This window comes from Ranitomeya imitator, chromosome 8 (assembly GCF_032444005.1).
Source record: "Ranitomeya imitator isolate aRanImi1 chromosome 8, aRanImi1.pri, whole genome shotgun sequence".
In the NCBI taxonomy this organism is placed as follows: Eukaryota; Metazoa; Chordata; class Amphibia; order Anura; family Dendrobatidae; genus Ranitomeya; species Ranitomeya imitator.
The window spans coordinates 120,679,700-120,696,333 of NC_091289.1; the positions used below are offsets into that span (position 1 = coordinate 120,679,700).

The window sequence follows — 16,634 nt, forward strand, 5'->3', positions numbered from 1 at the left end:
CATCTCCATCAGCAGTGTCCAGCTATAAAGAAGTGCCGCTCAGTCCAGTGTAGTGGTCTCTGCCAAGAACTGCAGATCAGCTAATAACAGCTGATTGGTCGGCTTGTCAGGTGTCGGACCTCAGTGATCTGATATCGATGACCTATCCTGAGGACAGGTCATCAATATCATATGCTCAGACAACCCCATTGACTTAGACTATTTGCCATAAACTTTTGCAGGAGGTCCTATCAAACTACTGTATTTATGATCTCAACAGCTTTTTTTTCTTGAGGTGACAGGGACAAAATTCTAAAGGACTATTACAAGTCAAGAACGGTAATCATTCATTAGATATTGAATATAAGGTTAAATGTAAGGCATAATCATTAGCCAAAGATACAATATAGGCCACATCTCAGTTTCCTAATGTGCTACAGCCTAATGAGTAGCATGGATGATATTGATCCATGTCATACTGACCCACAAGGCAATAACGTGATTGATGCCGATACCTCGCTGACCTTTAGAAGAGAGTATATATATCAGTCTGACAAACCCTCAAGCAAATCCACTCCCTCCTGCTAATACAGAACTCAGAACATCTCAGGCGTCTGTACATACTTACAGCTCAATGCAAGTTATTAGGTCAAATCCAAGCAGAGCAGGATCCTTCTCAGTCACAGAACCATGATACAGGGTTACAGACAATGCTCTTTCCAGTGGGTCCAAGTAATGGAATGGAAGAGGAGTTAAAGTATGCCTGATGATAAAAGCATAGGAAGTCAGATTTCCTACTGGACAGCAGGTTAAATAAGTATTGAACGCGCCACCATTTTCTAAGTAAATTTATTTCTAAAGGTGCTCTTGACATAAAATTCTCATCAGATGTCAGTAACAACCCATCCAATCCACACAAGAAAAAAAAAATCAAACCATAGATTACCACAAATTATCTGTAATAACGAGAAATTACACAGGGAAAAAGTATTTAACACATGAAGAAAGAGAGATGCAAAAGCCATGGAATGTCATGATACCAGCTGAAATCTATCAGTAATTAGAAAGCAATCTTGACACAAATTGAAAAATAATATCAGCTGGTTCATCTGATGACCTATAAAAAGGTGTCTCATTACCAAGGTTCTACACAAGAAACATCTCATGATAGCTAAAACCAGTGAGCTGTCTCAAGAACTTTGCAACCTTATTGTTGCAAAACATACTGATGGCATTGGTAATAGAATAATTTCTAAACTACTGAATGTACCAGTGAGCAGTGTTGGGGACATAATCAGGAAATGGAAAGAACATATTTTCACCATACTGTATACCGGCCACAACCAGGTGATCCCTGCAAGATTTCAGACAAACTAGTGAAAAGAATTATCAGAAGAGTTGTTCAAGAGTCAAGGACCACATGTGGAGAGCTACAGAAAGACCTGTAATCAGCAGGTACAAATGTTTCAAATAAAACTATAAGTAATGCACTCACTCTCCATGACCTGTATGCACACTCACCATGCAAGACTCCATTGCTGAACAAAAAGCATGTTCAACAGTGTTTAACGTTTGCTTAACAACTTATAGGTGATTCTGTGAATTCTGGGAGAACATAGTTTGGTTAGATTAGACCAAAAATTGAACTCTTTGGATGCCATAATACACACATTGTTTGGAGGCCAGAAGGCACTGTGTATCACCCCAAAAACACCAGACTAGCAGTGAAGTTTGGAGGTGGGAAAATGGTGTGGGGCTATTTTTCAGCATATTACACTGGCAAACTTCATATGATTGAAGGAAGGCAGAATGTACAAATGTACCAAGACATTCTTGATAAAAATCTACTGCCAATTACCAGCGTGATGAAGATGAAATGAGGGTGGACATTTCAGCAAGGCAATGATCCCTAACACAGCCAAGGAAAGTAAATAAAGCTGCTAGAATGACCCAACCAATAACCTGACATGAATCTAATAGAAAATTTTGGGAAGGAACTAAAGTTCAGAGTTCATAGAAGAAGTCCGCAGAACACTCAGGATTTGAAGAGAGTTTGTGTGGAAGAATGTGCCAAAATCACACCTGAGCAATGCATGTGACTAGTTTCTCCATACAGGAGGTGTCTTGAAGCTGGAATCTCCAACAAAGGCTTATGTACAAACTATTAATTACATTTCAGTGAGCGTGTTCAATACGTTTTCCCCTGTGTCATTTTTGATTATTACATATACCTTAATTTATGGACATCTATGGTTTGATTTCTTTGCCTGTGTGGATTGGTTGGGTTGTTACCGACATCTGGTGAGAATTTCATGTCAATAGCACCTTTAGAAATATGTCTACTTATTGGTGATGTGTTCAATACTTATTTCACCCACTGTATATTGTATAACAAACCATTTTAAATGAAAACTATAGGGTAAGTTACATTGTTGCCCCTGCTGCCTTTACGAGTCTATATATGGACCAGGCAAGTTCTGCTGCTGGACAGAATAGGAGCAGCCACAGGGGGCATACTAAAGGGATAGGTGACGTAACCCTAGTAAGACGTAGCAAATGCCAACATTTTTGTGTGGCTCCATGCTACTGCAATAGTGTAGACCTCCTGTCTTACGTATAAAATGCACCTTGCAAATGGCCTTGGAGCCCTGAATGTTTGCAACGTTTTCAAATACAGTGCATTATAGGCATTATTCCAATATACATCTATAGGACTATGCGTGAATTGAAATTGGCAATAATAAGGGTGTGTTGTGTTCACTTAGTATTTTCATGGCACCGTTACACCTGATGATTTCTAGAACAATGTGTTACATCGCTCTAAAGAATTCACTTTAATCTAAAACTCTCTTGAACTCATCCATTTAATGCTTTTTTGACAATACTTTTTCCATAATCACGGAACAGTTACTTACCCTTTCCTTCTCAATATGTCCTCATCAATGTCCACACCAACAAGCTCCTCAATGTAGTCCCAAAACTTCAGCTTGTGTAAAAGTGTGCATTCTGAGCACCCCAAATCTGCAACCTGCAGAATAAAATGCAAAACCTGCCTGCTTACTGACTACCTATCAGACACACTCATACACAGCACGTATACGCAGTTTTTAATATTAACAACAAATGAAAAGAATAAAGGAAATATTTAGACTGGTCTACATTGAAGCAGTTGATGCATGGCTAGCACACAATGGCTTCATAAAAGTCTCAGCAGCTGTCAGTTGTAATATTAGAAAATAATTGAAAATTGTTTGCTTCTTGTTAATGACAGTCAAAGACTTTGTGGGACCTCAGGCTCACACTTAGAACCAATCGTTAAAGGGGCTATCCAGAAATTTTAATATTTTTGCGTACGGGGCTACACACGGACAGGAAAGACAGCAGAGCAGAACAAAAGATATCAGCATCAGACTAAAGTATAAGCACAAATACCAAAAAAAAGGGCCGGCAAATATAAAGGGTGCTTCCAAAAAGTATAGGAATATTAGGACTCTGACCGAGCACTCTGCCTTTCAGCATGTGGTGGATTTTAGCAGCAGGGTCCTACCTACCCATAAAATCAGACTTGGAAGAGAGCTTTTCACATCTACCCAGGAATTCAGACTTCAGTCTTAGGTATTCACATTAGACACGATAGAACCCAGCAGTTTTGAGACCACCTTGTCATTGGTTGATGGGCAGGCATGAATTAGCCAAATTATGTGCTAAGCATCTCATTTTTTCCTAGCATCTAGAAGCCGTATTGCTATTAATATTTAATATAATTCACATTGACATGCTTTAGCACTACAGAGTGCAACTTTTTTTGTTTATTATACTGTATATGGAGGTAGCTTCTCCTAGTTGGCACCTGTCCACATTAGCTTGGAAGTGCCAGTCAGTCTTTTCGACTTTATTTTTGACATTCCAATTCAGACTGATTATTATTATTATTATTATTATTATTCTGATCTTCTGTTATATAGATAAAAACTGACCTTTTTGGGTTTGTGAGCCTCGATGTAAGCTTTCACAAATTCATACCGCTGTTCATACAGTGGCGGTGTAAAGCGTACTGGATCCATGTGTATTTAAGATAACGGCCTATTTACAGCTGAAATATGAAACCACAGAGAATGAACAAAGTCAATGCAGAAAATATCTGTAGGGAATTTATTATTTAAGACTAAATCCTTATTGATATTCTGTAGCTAGAATGGAAACTACAACAGCGACAGAATTGTGAAAATATTGCATCATTGTTCGCTTCTAATTAGCAAAAATATAAAAAATACATTTGATCTCTTCCTGGTGTACGACATCCAAAGCATCTGACATCGGATGCAGGAGAAGGCTCTGGAACAAGGCTTGCTCCATAACAAGGCCGGTGCCAGCTGCATTATACAGCTGGCACCGGCCTCTAACTAATGACATGGCATGCAGGGCTAACTACAGACCTCTACTGCCACCATCTGTTGTTTTCCTATAAAGCCCATTCTGTCCTTCATAGGAGAATGCTTATTTCACTATATACTAAAATATTGAGTACAATCAAGTTCATGTCTATTGGAAAACTTACAAATATATATACGGTATATATAGAGAGAGAGAGAAAAATTGGAACAGCATCAAAGTATTACCTCAGGTGATGTGCAAAGTTTTCCCAACCAATAATCCAATGGTTTCCAACAATAGAATAGAAAAGGAAAACAGCACAAAAAAAATAAAAAAAAGTGGACTTTATTGCCCAATGGCGTTACGAATTTTCGGATGTAGTAACCTTTCTCAAGCAGTGAACATATTAGTGGTACATATTTTTATAGGGTGCACATACATTTCTCATTAATAAATCAATTATAGATAATCATTTAAAAATATAATAATAGTACATTCATAATAGGTGACAATTAAAGTGCTGATGCATATTTTAACAGCCTTTTCATATTTATTATTTATGAATTTGATCATATTGTGCAGCGTGATCTATGATTAACCCCTTTACCCCCGAGGGTGGTTTGCACGTTATGGACCGGGTCAATTTTTACAATTCTGACCACTGTCCCTTTATGAGGTTATAACTCTGGAACGCTTCAACGGATCCTGGTAATTCTGGCATTGTTTTCTCGTGACATATTGTACTTCATGATAGTGTTAAAATTTCTTTGATATTACCTGCGTTTATTTGTGAAAAAAACGGAAATATGGCGAAAATTTTGAAAATTTCGCAATTTTCCAACTTTGAATTTTTATGCAATTAAATCACAGAGATATGTCACACAAAATACTTAATAAGTAACATTTCCCACATGTCTAATTTACATCAGCACAATTTTGGAACCAAAATTTTTTTTTGTTAGGGAGTTATAAGGGTTAAAAGTTGACCAGCAATTTCTCATTTTTACAACACCATTTTATTTTAGGGACCACATCTCATTTGAAGTCATTTTGAGGGGTCTATATGATAGAAAATACCCAAGTGTGACACCATTCTAAAAACTGCACCCCTCAAGGTTCTCAAAACCACATTCAAGAAGTTTATTAACCCTTCAGGTGTTTCACAGGAATTTTTGGAATGTTTAAATAAAAATTAACATTTAACTTTTTTTCACAAAAAATTTACTTCAGCTCCAATTTGTTTTATTTTACCAAGGGTTACAGGAGAAAATGGACCCCAAACCTTGTTGTATAATTTGTCCTGAGTACGCCGATACCCCATATGTGGGGGGGAACCACCGTTTGGGCGAATGGGAGGGCTCGGAAGGGAAGGAGCGCCATTTGGAATGCAGACTTAGATGGAATGGTCTGCAGGCGTCACATTGCATTTGCAGAGCCCCTAATGTACCTAAACAGTAGAAACCCCCCACAAGTGACCCCATATTGGAAACTAGACCCCCCACAAACTTATCTAGATGTGCTGTGAGAACTTTGAGCCCCCAAGTGTTTCACTACAGTTTATAACGCAGAGCCGTGAAAATAAAAAATCTTTTCTTTTCCCACAAAAATTATATTTTAGCCCCCAGTTTTGTATTTTCCCAACGGTAACAGGAGAAATTGGACCTCAAAAGTTGTTGTCCAATTTGTCCTGAGTATGCTGATACCTCATATGTTGGGGTAAATTCCTGTTTGGGCACACGGAAGAGCTCGGAAGGGAAGGAGCACTGTTTTACTTTTTCAGCGCAGAATTGGCTGGAATTGAGATCGGACGCCATGTCGCGTTTGGAGAGACCCTGATGTGCCGAAACAGTGGAAACCCCCCAATTATAACTGAAACCCTAATCCAAACACTCCCCTAACCCTAATTCCAACGGTAACCCTAACCACACCTCTAACCCAGACACACCCCTAACCCTAATCCCAACCGCAAATGTAATCCAAACCCTAACTTTAGCCCCAACCCTAACTGTAGCCTTAACCCTAACTGTAGCCTTAATCCTAACCCTAACCATAACCCTAGCCCTAACCCTAGCCCTAACCCTAGCCCTAACCCTAGCCCTAACCCTAATCCTAGCCCTAACCCTAGCCCTAACCCTAGCGGGAAAATGGAAATAAATACATTTTTTTAATTTTTCCCTAACTAAGGGGGTGATGAAGGGGGGTTTGATGTACTTTTATAGTGGGTTTTTTAGCGGATTTTTATGATTGGCAGCTGCACACACTGAAAGACGCTTTTTATTGCAAAAAATATTTTTTGCGTTACCACATTTTGAGAGCTATAATTTTTCCATATTTGAGTCCACAGAGTCATGTGAGGTCTTGTTTTTTGCGGGACGAGTTGACGTTTTTATTGGTAACATTTTCGGGCACGTAACATTTTTTGATCGCTTTTTATTCCGATTTTTGTGAGGCAGAATTACCAAAAACCAGCTGTTCATGAATTTCTTTTGGGGGAGGCGTTTATACCGTTCCGCGTTTGGTAAAATTGATAAAGCAGTTTTATTCTTCGGGTCAGTACAATTACAGCAACACCTCATTTATATCATTTTTTTATGTTTTGGAGCTTTTATACGATAAAAACTATTTTATAGAAAAAATAATTATTTTTGCATCGCTTTATTCTGAGGACTATAACTTTTTAATTTTTTTGCTGATGTTGCTGTATGGTGGCTCGTTTTTTGCGGGACAAGATGACGCTTTCAGAGGTACCATGGTTATTTATATCCATCTATTTGATCGCGTGTTATTCCACTTTTTGTTCGGCGGTATGATAATAAAGCGTTGTTTTTTGTCTCGTTTTTTTTTTTTTTTTCTTACGGTGTTTACTGAAGGGGTTAACTAGTGGGACAGTTTTATAGGTCGGGTCGATACGGATGCGGCGATACTAAATATGTGTACTTTTATTGTTTTGTTTTTTTTATTTAGATAAAGAAATGTATTTATGGGAATAATATATATTTTTTTTTTTTTCATTATTTAGGTTTTTTTTTTTTTTGTTTACACACTTGTAAAAAATTTTGTTTTACTTTTTTACTTTGTCCCAGGGGGGGACAGTACAGATCGGTGATCTGCCAGTTTGCACAGCACTCTGACAGATCACCGATCTGTCTCAGAGCGCTGCAGCGTTACCAAGTGCCTCTTGGTAAGCCACCTCCCTCCCTGCAGGACCCGGATCCGCGGCCATCTTGGATCCGGGACTTGCTGCAGGGAGGAAGGTAGGAGACCCCCGGAGCAACGCGATCACATCGTGTTGCTGCGGGGGTCTCAGGGAAGCCCGCAGGGAGCCCCCTCCCTGGCGATGCTTCCCTGTACCGCCGGCACATCGCGATCATGTTTGATCCTGAGCTGGATTCCTCTTTCATTCTGATCATGTTTGATCGCATTGTGCCGGGGGTTAATGTGTCGGGGGCTGTCCGTGACCGCTCCTGGCACATAGTGCCGGATGTCAGCTGCGATAAGCAGCTGACACCCGGCCGCGCTCCCCCCGTGAGCGCGGCCGATCGCCTATGACGTACTATTCCGTCCTTGGGAAGTAGGGCCCACCCCACATGGACGGAATAGTACGTCTAATGGCAGAAAGGGGTTAAAATATGTTTCATAATCAATCAAGTACATTCAGGTGTCCCATCCTTATGAAACAAGATTAAAGGGACTCTGTCACCTGAATTTGGAGGGAACAATTTTCAGCCATGGAGGCGGGGTTTTCAGGTGTTTGATTCACCCTTTCCTTACCCGCTGGCTGCATGCTGGCTGCAATATTGGATTGAAGTTCATTCTCTGTCCTCCATAGTACACGCCTGCGCAAGGCAATCTTGTTTTGTGCACAGTAAATTCTTTTTCCTTCTTTGTTGATTATGCATTTTTGAACTTTGTTACTCTTTTTGGCACATTGATATTATTTTTTATTTTCTATTACTTGATTTTTTAGATTCATTTTGGTGGTATTCAATATATTTTTTATGGTGCTTTGTTGGGGTATGCATTTTCTGTGAGCCATACATATATTTATTATTGTTATGACTTATATTTTTATTTTATTTTTGGGCATGTTTATAATATTATCTCTTAAGGCTATGCACTTTATATAAAATGTGTGCCATTATTCGATTCAGCTGTTACTACTATTTATTATTTTTTTAACCTTAATAAAACTTTATAATTATATTCTTATTTGTCTTTATTGCACAATTTCCTTTATATGATCTTAATTTATTTTTGTACTTGACGTTGATTTTTTTTGTGCTTGACGTTGATTTTTTAGACAATTTGTTCCATCTTTGATAATTATATGGAGAACTATGTGGGGCACGTTATACAGGGTGGGCCATGTTTATGGATACACCTAAATAAAATGGGAATGGTTGGTGATATCAACTTCCTGTTTGTGGCACATTAGTACATGGGAGGGGGAAAACTTTTCAGCACGCCAATCTGGATCATCCTCGTTGAGATCCTGCAGCAGCTGGATTTTGTAAGGGTGCCATTTGTGAGTAGCTAATATCCGCCGAAGGGATGTTCGACTGATGCCAGATCAGCGCGCTGAATTTACAGAATGGGCAAAACAAAAATTGGAACAGGACCATCAGTTTACATAGAACATTTTGTTCAGTGATGAGGAAAACTTTTTTGGGTGGGCCATATATATGGATACAACCTAAATCAAATGGGAATGGTGAGAGTTTTCTTGCATAGGGTGTCTTGCATTGAAATCTGCGTCCATGACCCGGGTACTGTGTTAAGCAGACATCAACACAATTTCTATCCGCTCCTCACATGTTAACCTCTGCAACATGTCAATGGCTGTAAACCAAAAGAAACTTGTAAATAACTCATGAATGAATAACGTTATGTTAAAACCAAGCACACCATTGTTTTTCTTGTGAAATTCTCAATAAGTTTGACGTGTCACATGACCCTCTTCCCATTGGAAAAAATAAAGTTGGATCCAAAATGGCCGACTTCAAAATGGCCAAACAAGAAGTTGATATCACCAACCATTCCCAATTTATTTAGGTGTATCCATATACATGGCCCACCCTGTACTGTATGGAGCACTATGTGGGGCCCATTATACTGTATGGAGAACTATGTGAGCCATTATACTGTATGGAGCACTATGTGGGGCCATTATATTGTATGGAGCACTATGTGGGGCACATTATACTGCATGGAGCACTATGGGAGCCTTTATACTGTATGAACCGCTATGTGGGGCCATTATATTGCCTTTATACTGTATGGAGGACAATGTGTGGCCATTATACTTTATGGAGCACTATGAGTCCAATATACTGTATGGCACATTACATGGGGCCGTTATACAGTATTGAGCACTATGTGGCCTCTTTATACTGTATATAGCACTCTGTGGTGCCAGTATACTGTATGGAGCACTATGTGGGGCCCATCATACTGTATGGAGCACTATTTAGGGCCATTATACTATATGGCGAACTATGTGGGGCAATTATACTGTATGGAGCACTATGTAGGGTTATTATACTGTATGAAGCACTATGTGTAACCATTATACATTATTGAGTGCTATGCGGGGCCATTACATTGTATGAAGCACTATGTGGGGCTTATTATACTGTATGGAGGACAATGTGTGGCCATTATACTGTATGGAGCACTACATGGGGCCAATATACTGTATGCAACACTATGTGGGGTCGTTATACTGTACTGAGAACTATACTGTATGGAGCGCTATGTGGGCTATTATATTGTATGAGGCCAATATACTTTATGGCACATTATGTGGGATAGTTATACTGTATTGAGCACTATGTGGGTCCTTTATACTGGATAGAGCACTATGTGGGGCCATTATTCAGTATGGAGCACTATGTGGGGCAATTCATTATATGTATGCAGTGCTATGTTGGGCCATTATACTATATGGAGCATAATGTGGGACCAATATACTGCATGACACACTATGTGGGGCCAATATACAGTATTGAGCACTATGTGGCCTCTTTATACTGTTATACTGTATATAGCACTATGTGGGGCCCATTATACTGTAGTGGGGCCATTATACTATACTAGATTGTGGCCCGATTCTAACGCATCGGGTATTCTAGGATATGCATGTCCCCGTAGTATATGGACAATGATGATTCCTGAATTTGCGGCAGATTGTGCCCGTCGCTGATTGGTCGAGGCAACCTTTATGACATCATCGTCGCCATGGCAACCATTATGACATCTACGTCGATACTGTGCCCGTCGCTGAATCAGAGACGCGGGATGTCTACGTCCTTTATGACATCATCGTCACTGTGCCCGTCGCTGATTGGTCGAGGCCGCCAGGCCTCGACCAATCAGAGACGCGGGATTTCTACGTCGATACCGTGCCCGTCGCTGATTGGTCGAGGCCGCCAGGCCTCGACCAATCAGCGATGGGCACAGCGACGATGATGTCATAAAGGACGTAGACATCCCGCGCCTGGCGGCCTCGACCAATCAGAGACGCGGGATTTCCAGGACAGACAGACGGAAAAACCCTTAGGCAATTATATATATAGATGGCGAACTATGTGGGGCCAGTTAGACTGTATGGAGCACTATGTAGAGCTCATTATACTGTACGTAGCACTATATGGGGCCATTATACTATATGTAGCAGTATGTGGTGCCCATTATACTATACAGAGCACTATGTGGGACCAGTATACTGTATGGAGCACTATGTGGGGTCCATTATACTGTATGGAGCACTATGTGGAGCCTTTATACGGTATGGAGGACAATGTGGGGCCCATTATACTGTATGGAGCACTGAGCACTATGTGGGGCCAATTATACTATATGGAGCACTATATGGGGCTCATTATACTGTATGTATCACTATGTGGGGCCATTATGCTATATGTAGCACTGTGTGGGGCCCAGTATGTGGGGTCAATTTACTGTATGGCACACTATGTGGGGCTACAATACTGTATGGAGCACTATGAGGGCCAATTATACTGTACAGAGCACTATGTGGGGCCCATTATACTGTACAGAGCACTATGTGGGGCCATTATGCTATATGTAGAATATGTTGGGCCCAGTATACTGTATGGAGCACTATGTGGGGTCCATTATACTGTACATAGCACTATGTGGGGCCATTATGCTATATGCAGCACTATGTGGGGCCCAGTATACTGTATGGAGCACTATGTGGGCCCATTATACTGTATGGAGCACTATGTGTGGCCCATTATACTGTATGGAGCACTATGAGGGGCCCATTATACTGTACAGAGCACTATGTGGGGCCATTATGCTATATGTAGCACTGTATGGAGCCCAGTATGTGGGGTCAATATACTGTATGGCACACTATGTGGGGCCATAATACTGTATGGAGCACTATGAGGGCCCATTATACTGTACGGAGTACTAAAAGGGGCCCATTATACTGTATGGAGCACTATGTGGGGCCCATTATACTGTACAGAGCACTATATGGGGCCATTATGCTATATGTAGCAATATGTGGGTCCAGTATACTGCATGGAGCACTATGTGGGGCCATTATACTGTATGGTGCAGTTTGTGAGGCCATTATACTGTATGGAGCACTATGTGGACCCTTTATACTGTGTGGAGCACTATGTAGGGCCATTATTTTGCATGGAGCACTACGTGGGGCAATTCATTGCACTGTATGCAGTGCTATGTTGGGCCATTATACTGTATGGAGCATTATGTGGGGTTATTATACTGTATGGAGCACTTTTGTGGCCATTATACTGTATGGAGCACTATATCGGGGCATTATTCTGTATGGAAATCAATGTAGGGCGCCGTCTTACTGTTTGAAGGACTATGTGGGGCCCATTATACTGTATGGAGCACTTTTTGTGGCCTTTATACTGTATGAAGGGCTGTGTGGGGATTACAGTTGGGGAATCATACTGTGATGATGTCACCATACTTTGCTGGGGGATTGAGAGAGGGGGGGTAGAGTAGGATTATCATGCCGTGCGTGTGGAGGTTACTGTGGGGGTGTATAACTGTGTTGGGGGTACTTTTGATTGCATCATACTTTATTATCTGACTAAGGGCTCATACTGATCTGCGTTTAAAATGGGTGAGCGCAATCCAATAAAAAATCTAATGTTATGGAATGAATTTGTGTTCATCTGCATTTTGTTTTCTCAGCTCGGATAGGACTGAGAAAAAAAATTGCAGCATGCTGCGAGTGCCGCTTATATTACACAAAACTCTGAAATGCAAGTCAATGAGTGCATGAAAAAATTTGCACAGCACACAGACCATGAGTGTACCATCTGTATTGCGTCCATATAAAACGCACCTAGGTAACAAAAAACATCATACTGATCATGCAACATGTAAGCAGCATAAAGATCAAGAAGTGTTCAGAAGGATAAAATTAAACTGTTTATAACAAATTAAAATAATACACAAACATAAGAAACATGAAAAGGATAAAAAGGAGCCTGAAGCCAGAACACAGGGGAGGCAGCTGCACTACCCAGTATTAGATTGTCAAAATTATGAAAGCTCCAGAGTCATTATTTGAATAAGCCTCTAAATCAGTGTATTTAAATCGTAACCCCTTCATGACCAGGGGATTTTTCGTTTTTCCGTGTTCGTTTTTCGCTCCCCTCCTTCCCAGAGCCATAACTTTTTTATTTTTCCGTCAATTTGGCCATGTGAGGGCTTATTTTTTGCGGGATGAGTTGTACTTTTGAACGACATCATTGGTTTTAGCATGTCGTGTACTAGAAAACGGGAAAAAAATTCCAAGTGCGGTGAAATTGCAAAAAAAGTGCAATCCCACACTTGTTTTTTGTTTGGCTTTTTTGCTAGGTTCACTAAATGCTAAAACTGACCTGCCATTATGATTCTCCAGGTCATTACGAGTTCATAGACACCAAACATGACTAGGTTATTTTTTATCTAAGTGGTGAAAAAAAATTCCAAACTTTGCTAAAAAAAAAAAATTGTGCCATTTTCCGATACTCTTAGCGTCTCCATTTTTCGTGATCTGGGGTCGGTTGAGGGCTTATTTTTTGCGTGCCGAGATGACGTTTTTAATGATAGCATTTCGGTGCAGATACGTTCTGTTGATCGCCCGTTATTGCATTTTAATGCAATGTTGCGGCGACCAAAAAACGTAATTCTGGCGTTTCGAATTTTTTTCCCGCTACGCTGTTTAGCGATCAGGTTAATACTTTTTTTTAATTGATAGATCGGGCGATTCTGAGCGCGGCGATACCAAATATGCGTAGATTTGATATTTTTTTTATTGATTTATTTTGATTGGGGCGAAAGGGGGGTGATTTAAACTTTTATGTTTTTTTTATTTTTTTCACATTTTTTTAAACTTTTTTTTTTTACTTTTGCAATGCTTCAATAGCCTCCATGAGAGGCTAGAAGCAGGCATAGCACGATCGGCTCTGCTACATAGCAGCGATCATCAGATCGCTGCTATGTAGCAGAATTGCACGTGTGCTGTGAGCGCCGACCACAGGGTGGCGCTCACAGCGACGGGCAATCAGTAACCATAGAGGTCTCAGGGACCTCTATGGTTACCATTCACAAGCATCGCCGACCCCCGATCATGTGACGGGGGTCGGCGATGACGTCATTTCCGGCCGCCCGGCCGGAAGCGGTAGTTAAATGCCGCTGTCTGCGTTTGACAGCGGCATTTAACTAGTTAATAGGTGCGGGCAGATCGCGATTCTGCCCGCGCCTATTACGGGCACATGTCAGCTGTTCAAAACAGCTGACATGTCCCGGCTTTGGTGCGGGCTCACCGCGGAGCCCTGCATCAAAGCAGGGGAGCCGGCATCGGACGGTATAGTACGTCCGATGCCGGTAAGGGGTTAATATTGACAAATCTGTGACCGCAGTATAGTGACTGCACCTGTGCACAGGGATGCAATCACCTCCAAACACCAAAATGAATCAAATGCCGACCCTCATAATGTATGAGGAATGTTAGGGATATAATATGTCAATTGGTGTCTGGAGATGAAGTGCAATCAAACCCAACAGCGGTTTAATGTAATCCAAACCAGGGGACTTATAAACAGTGTCTACGTAAGCAAATAATAATGTAAGACAATTCCCCTGATGTACTATCAGCCTAGAAAACAATATGGCAGAAAGAGACACACCGCAGGGACACATCTAATAAGCTTATAATAAACAAATAGTGACAAGCTTATTTACTGTTCGGGAAAATTTCACTGCAGTGAATTCGCCTGTCTCATGGTGCTAGCGGGGATCTCAGAGGTTACTACGGATCAGCCCAGCTGGGAGCGCAGCCTCACTGACCGGCGGTAACCACGATGATGTCACCGCCGGTCACTGATGCTGCACTTGCAGTAGCTCATTCACCAGTGGATCTCAGCCTGGACGGTCGCATCTTGGCACCGTCCAGGTTCAAGACTGTTTGTCCCCCAGACATGGATTACAGCGTGGGACAGAAAGACGGAGAGGTGAGGGATATTGTTGTTTTTTTATTTTTTTGTCTTACTACAAAAGATGAGGGCTTCAGTGGAATTAGGAATTAGGTGAGTATAACTGTGTTTGTTATTTTTAAATAAAAATGGAAAACTGTGTTTTGCTTGATTTCAAATAAAAGACTTTATTCTGTCTGTGTCTTTATTTACCATATAACTATAGTATTAGTAGTGGACATATAGATGCCTCTCCATTACTAAGCTGTGGGCTTGATGTCACCTGACAATACAAAGGTGACATCAACTTCCCCCTAACTATCACCCCACTTGCCACTGCTACACAGAAAGCGGGAAGAGCGAGGCTAAGTGCCAGAGTTGGCGCATCTTAGAGATGCGCTTTTTCTGGGGCGGCTGAGAGCTGATGTTTTTAGCCGGGGGGAGCAGTATCCATGGCCCCTTCCTAGGCTATTAATATCAACCCCACAAATATGAACCCCACTTGCCACCGCTACAGGGCAAGTGGAAAGAGACAAGCAAAGCGCCAGAATTGGTGCATCTAACAGATGCAGGCTGCTATTTGTAGGCTGAGGGGGCCAATATCCATGGGGGCCCCAGCTGTCTGCTTTAGCAAGGCTGGTTGTCAAAAATGGGGGGACTTCACGGCAATTTTTTAAATTATTTATTTACATAATTAAAAAATATGGTGTAAGAAACCCCTCTATTTTTGATAATCTGCCTTGCTAACGCTGACAGCTGAGGGTTGCAGCCCCCAGCTGTGAGTTTTGCCTGGCTGTTTATCAAAAATACAGGCGAATCTACTCCAAACACTGGATGTTCGGGCCCCCATTCAAGTGAATAGGGTCCAGGTTCTGGTACCCGAACTTTTTGTAATTGTTCGGCTGAACCCGAACATCCAGGTGTCCGCCCATCTATATCCTTTAGTCTTCCTCCCTCACTTATGCCTTATGTCTCCACTCCTGTTGCTGCTTCCCCACCTTTTTCAACATGCAGTCCTGGCTCCGATTTTAATTCCCCACCTTATTATATTTGTAATGTTTGTTTGTTGTTTATTGTTTCCCATTTTGCTTTGTCTTGAAATTAATATTTTATTTTACAGTTGTCATGGTTTGGCTTATGACAGATATTTGCTGGTTTAAACTTGTGGTCCATTAAATTAAAATTGACATTTTTTATTTGGCACTTTAGACAAACATGTAATTTTGTGTAGTGTTAAAGCATATCTGTAGTTTAAAATAAAATTTGGGAAATTAATTTATGGAAAAAGTTTTACAGAACAAGGGACTGCAAAATATAAGTAGGCATATAGCAGTGCTGACTTTGGCGAGGATCTAGGGATCTTATATTTTCTCTTCATGTGTAGTTTTAGTGTTTGGTTTGTATTTGATTTACAAGCTTTTAATGTTTATTTTATTAAAAAAATAAATGGCGTAGGATCCCCACATTATTCATAACCAGCTGAGGGAAACCAGACAGCTGGGGGCTGATGTTTATAGCCTGGGAAAGGGGTAATAAACATGGAGTTTCCCAGCCTATTAATATCAGCCCATTGCTGTCTACTTAGCCTTTACTGGTTATTAACAAGGGGTGACCCCTCCACCCAAAAAAATGACAAAATTACATGAGGTCCCCCCCACTAATATCCAGCAGAGGCTAGGCAGACAGCTGGGCCAGATGTTTACAGCCTAGGAAGGAGCCATGAATATTGATGCACCAATTTTGGCGCATGGGCTCCGCTGTTCTCACTTGCCCTGGTGCGGTGGCAAGTGAGATAATAGTATTGGG

At 41.0% G+C, this 16,634-nt stretch overlaps 1 protein-coding gene across 2 annotated transcripts in view; it reads right to left on the reverse strand.

Annotated features, from left to right (window-relative positions):
* The window catches only part of HENMT1 (HEN methyltransferase 1), a 72,548-nt gene that overhangs the window by 38,447 nt on the left and 17,467 nt on the right, over positions 1-16,634 (reverse strand). For both annotated transcript variants that reach the window (XM_069736064.1, XM_069736065.1), the window contains 3 exons: positions 3,957-4,072; positions 2,895-3,007; positions 608-742 (listed from right to left, as the gene is read on the reverse strand). In XM_069736064.1, the coding sequence (XP_069592165.1) occupies positions 608-742; positions 2,895-3,007; positions 3,957-4,043 (335 nt within the window). In that variant the 5' untranslated portion in view covers positions 4,044-4,072. The remainder of the gene's footprint in view (positions 1-607; positions 743-2,894; positions 3,008-3,956; positions 4,073-16,634) is intronic.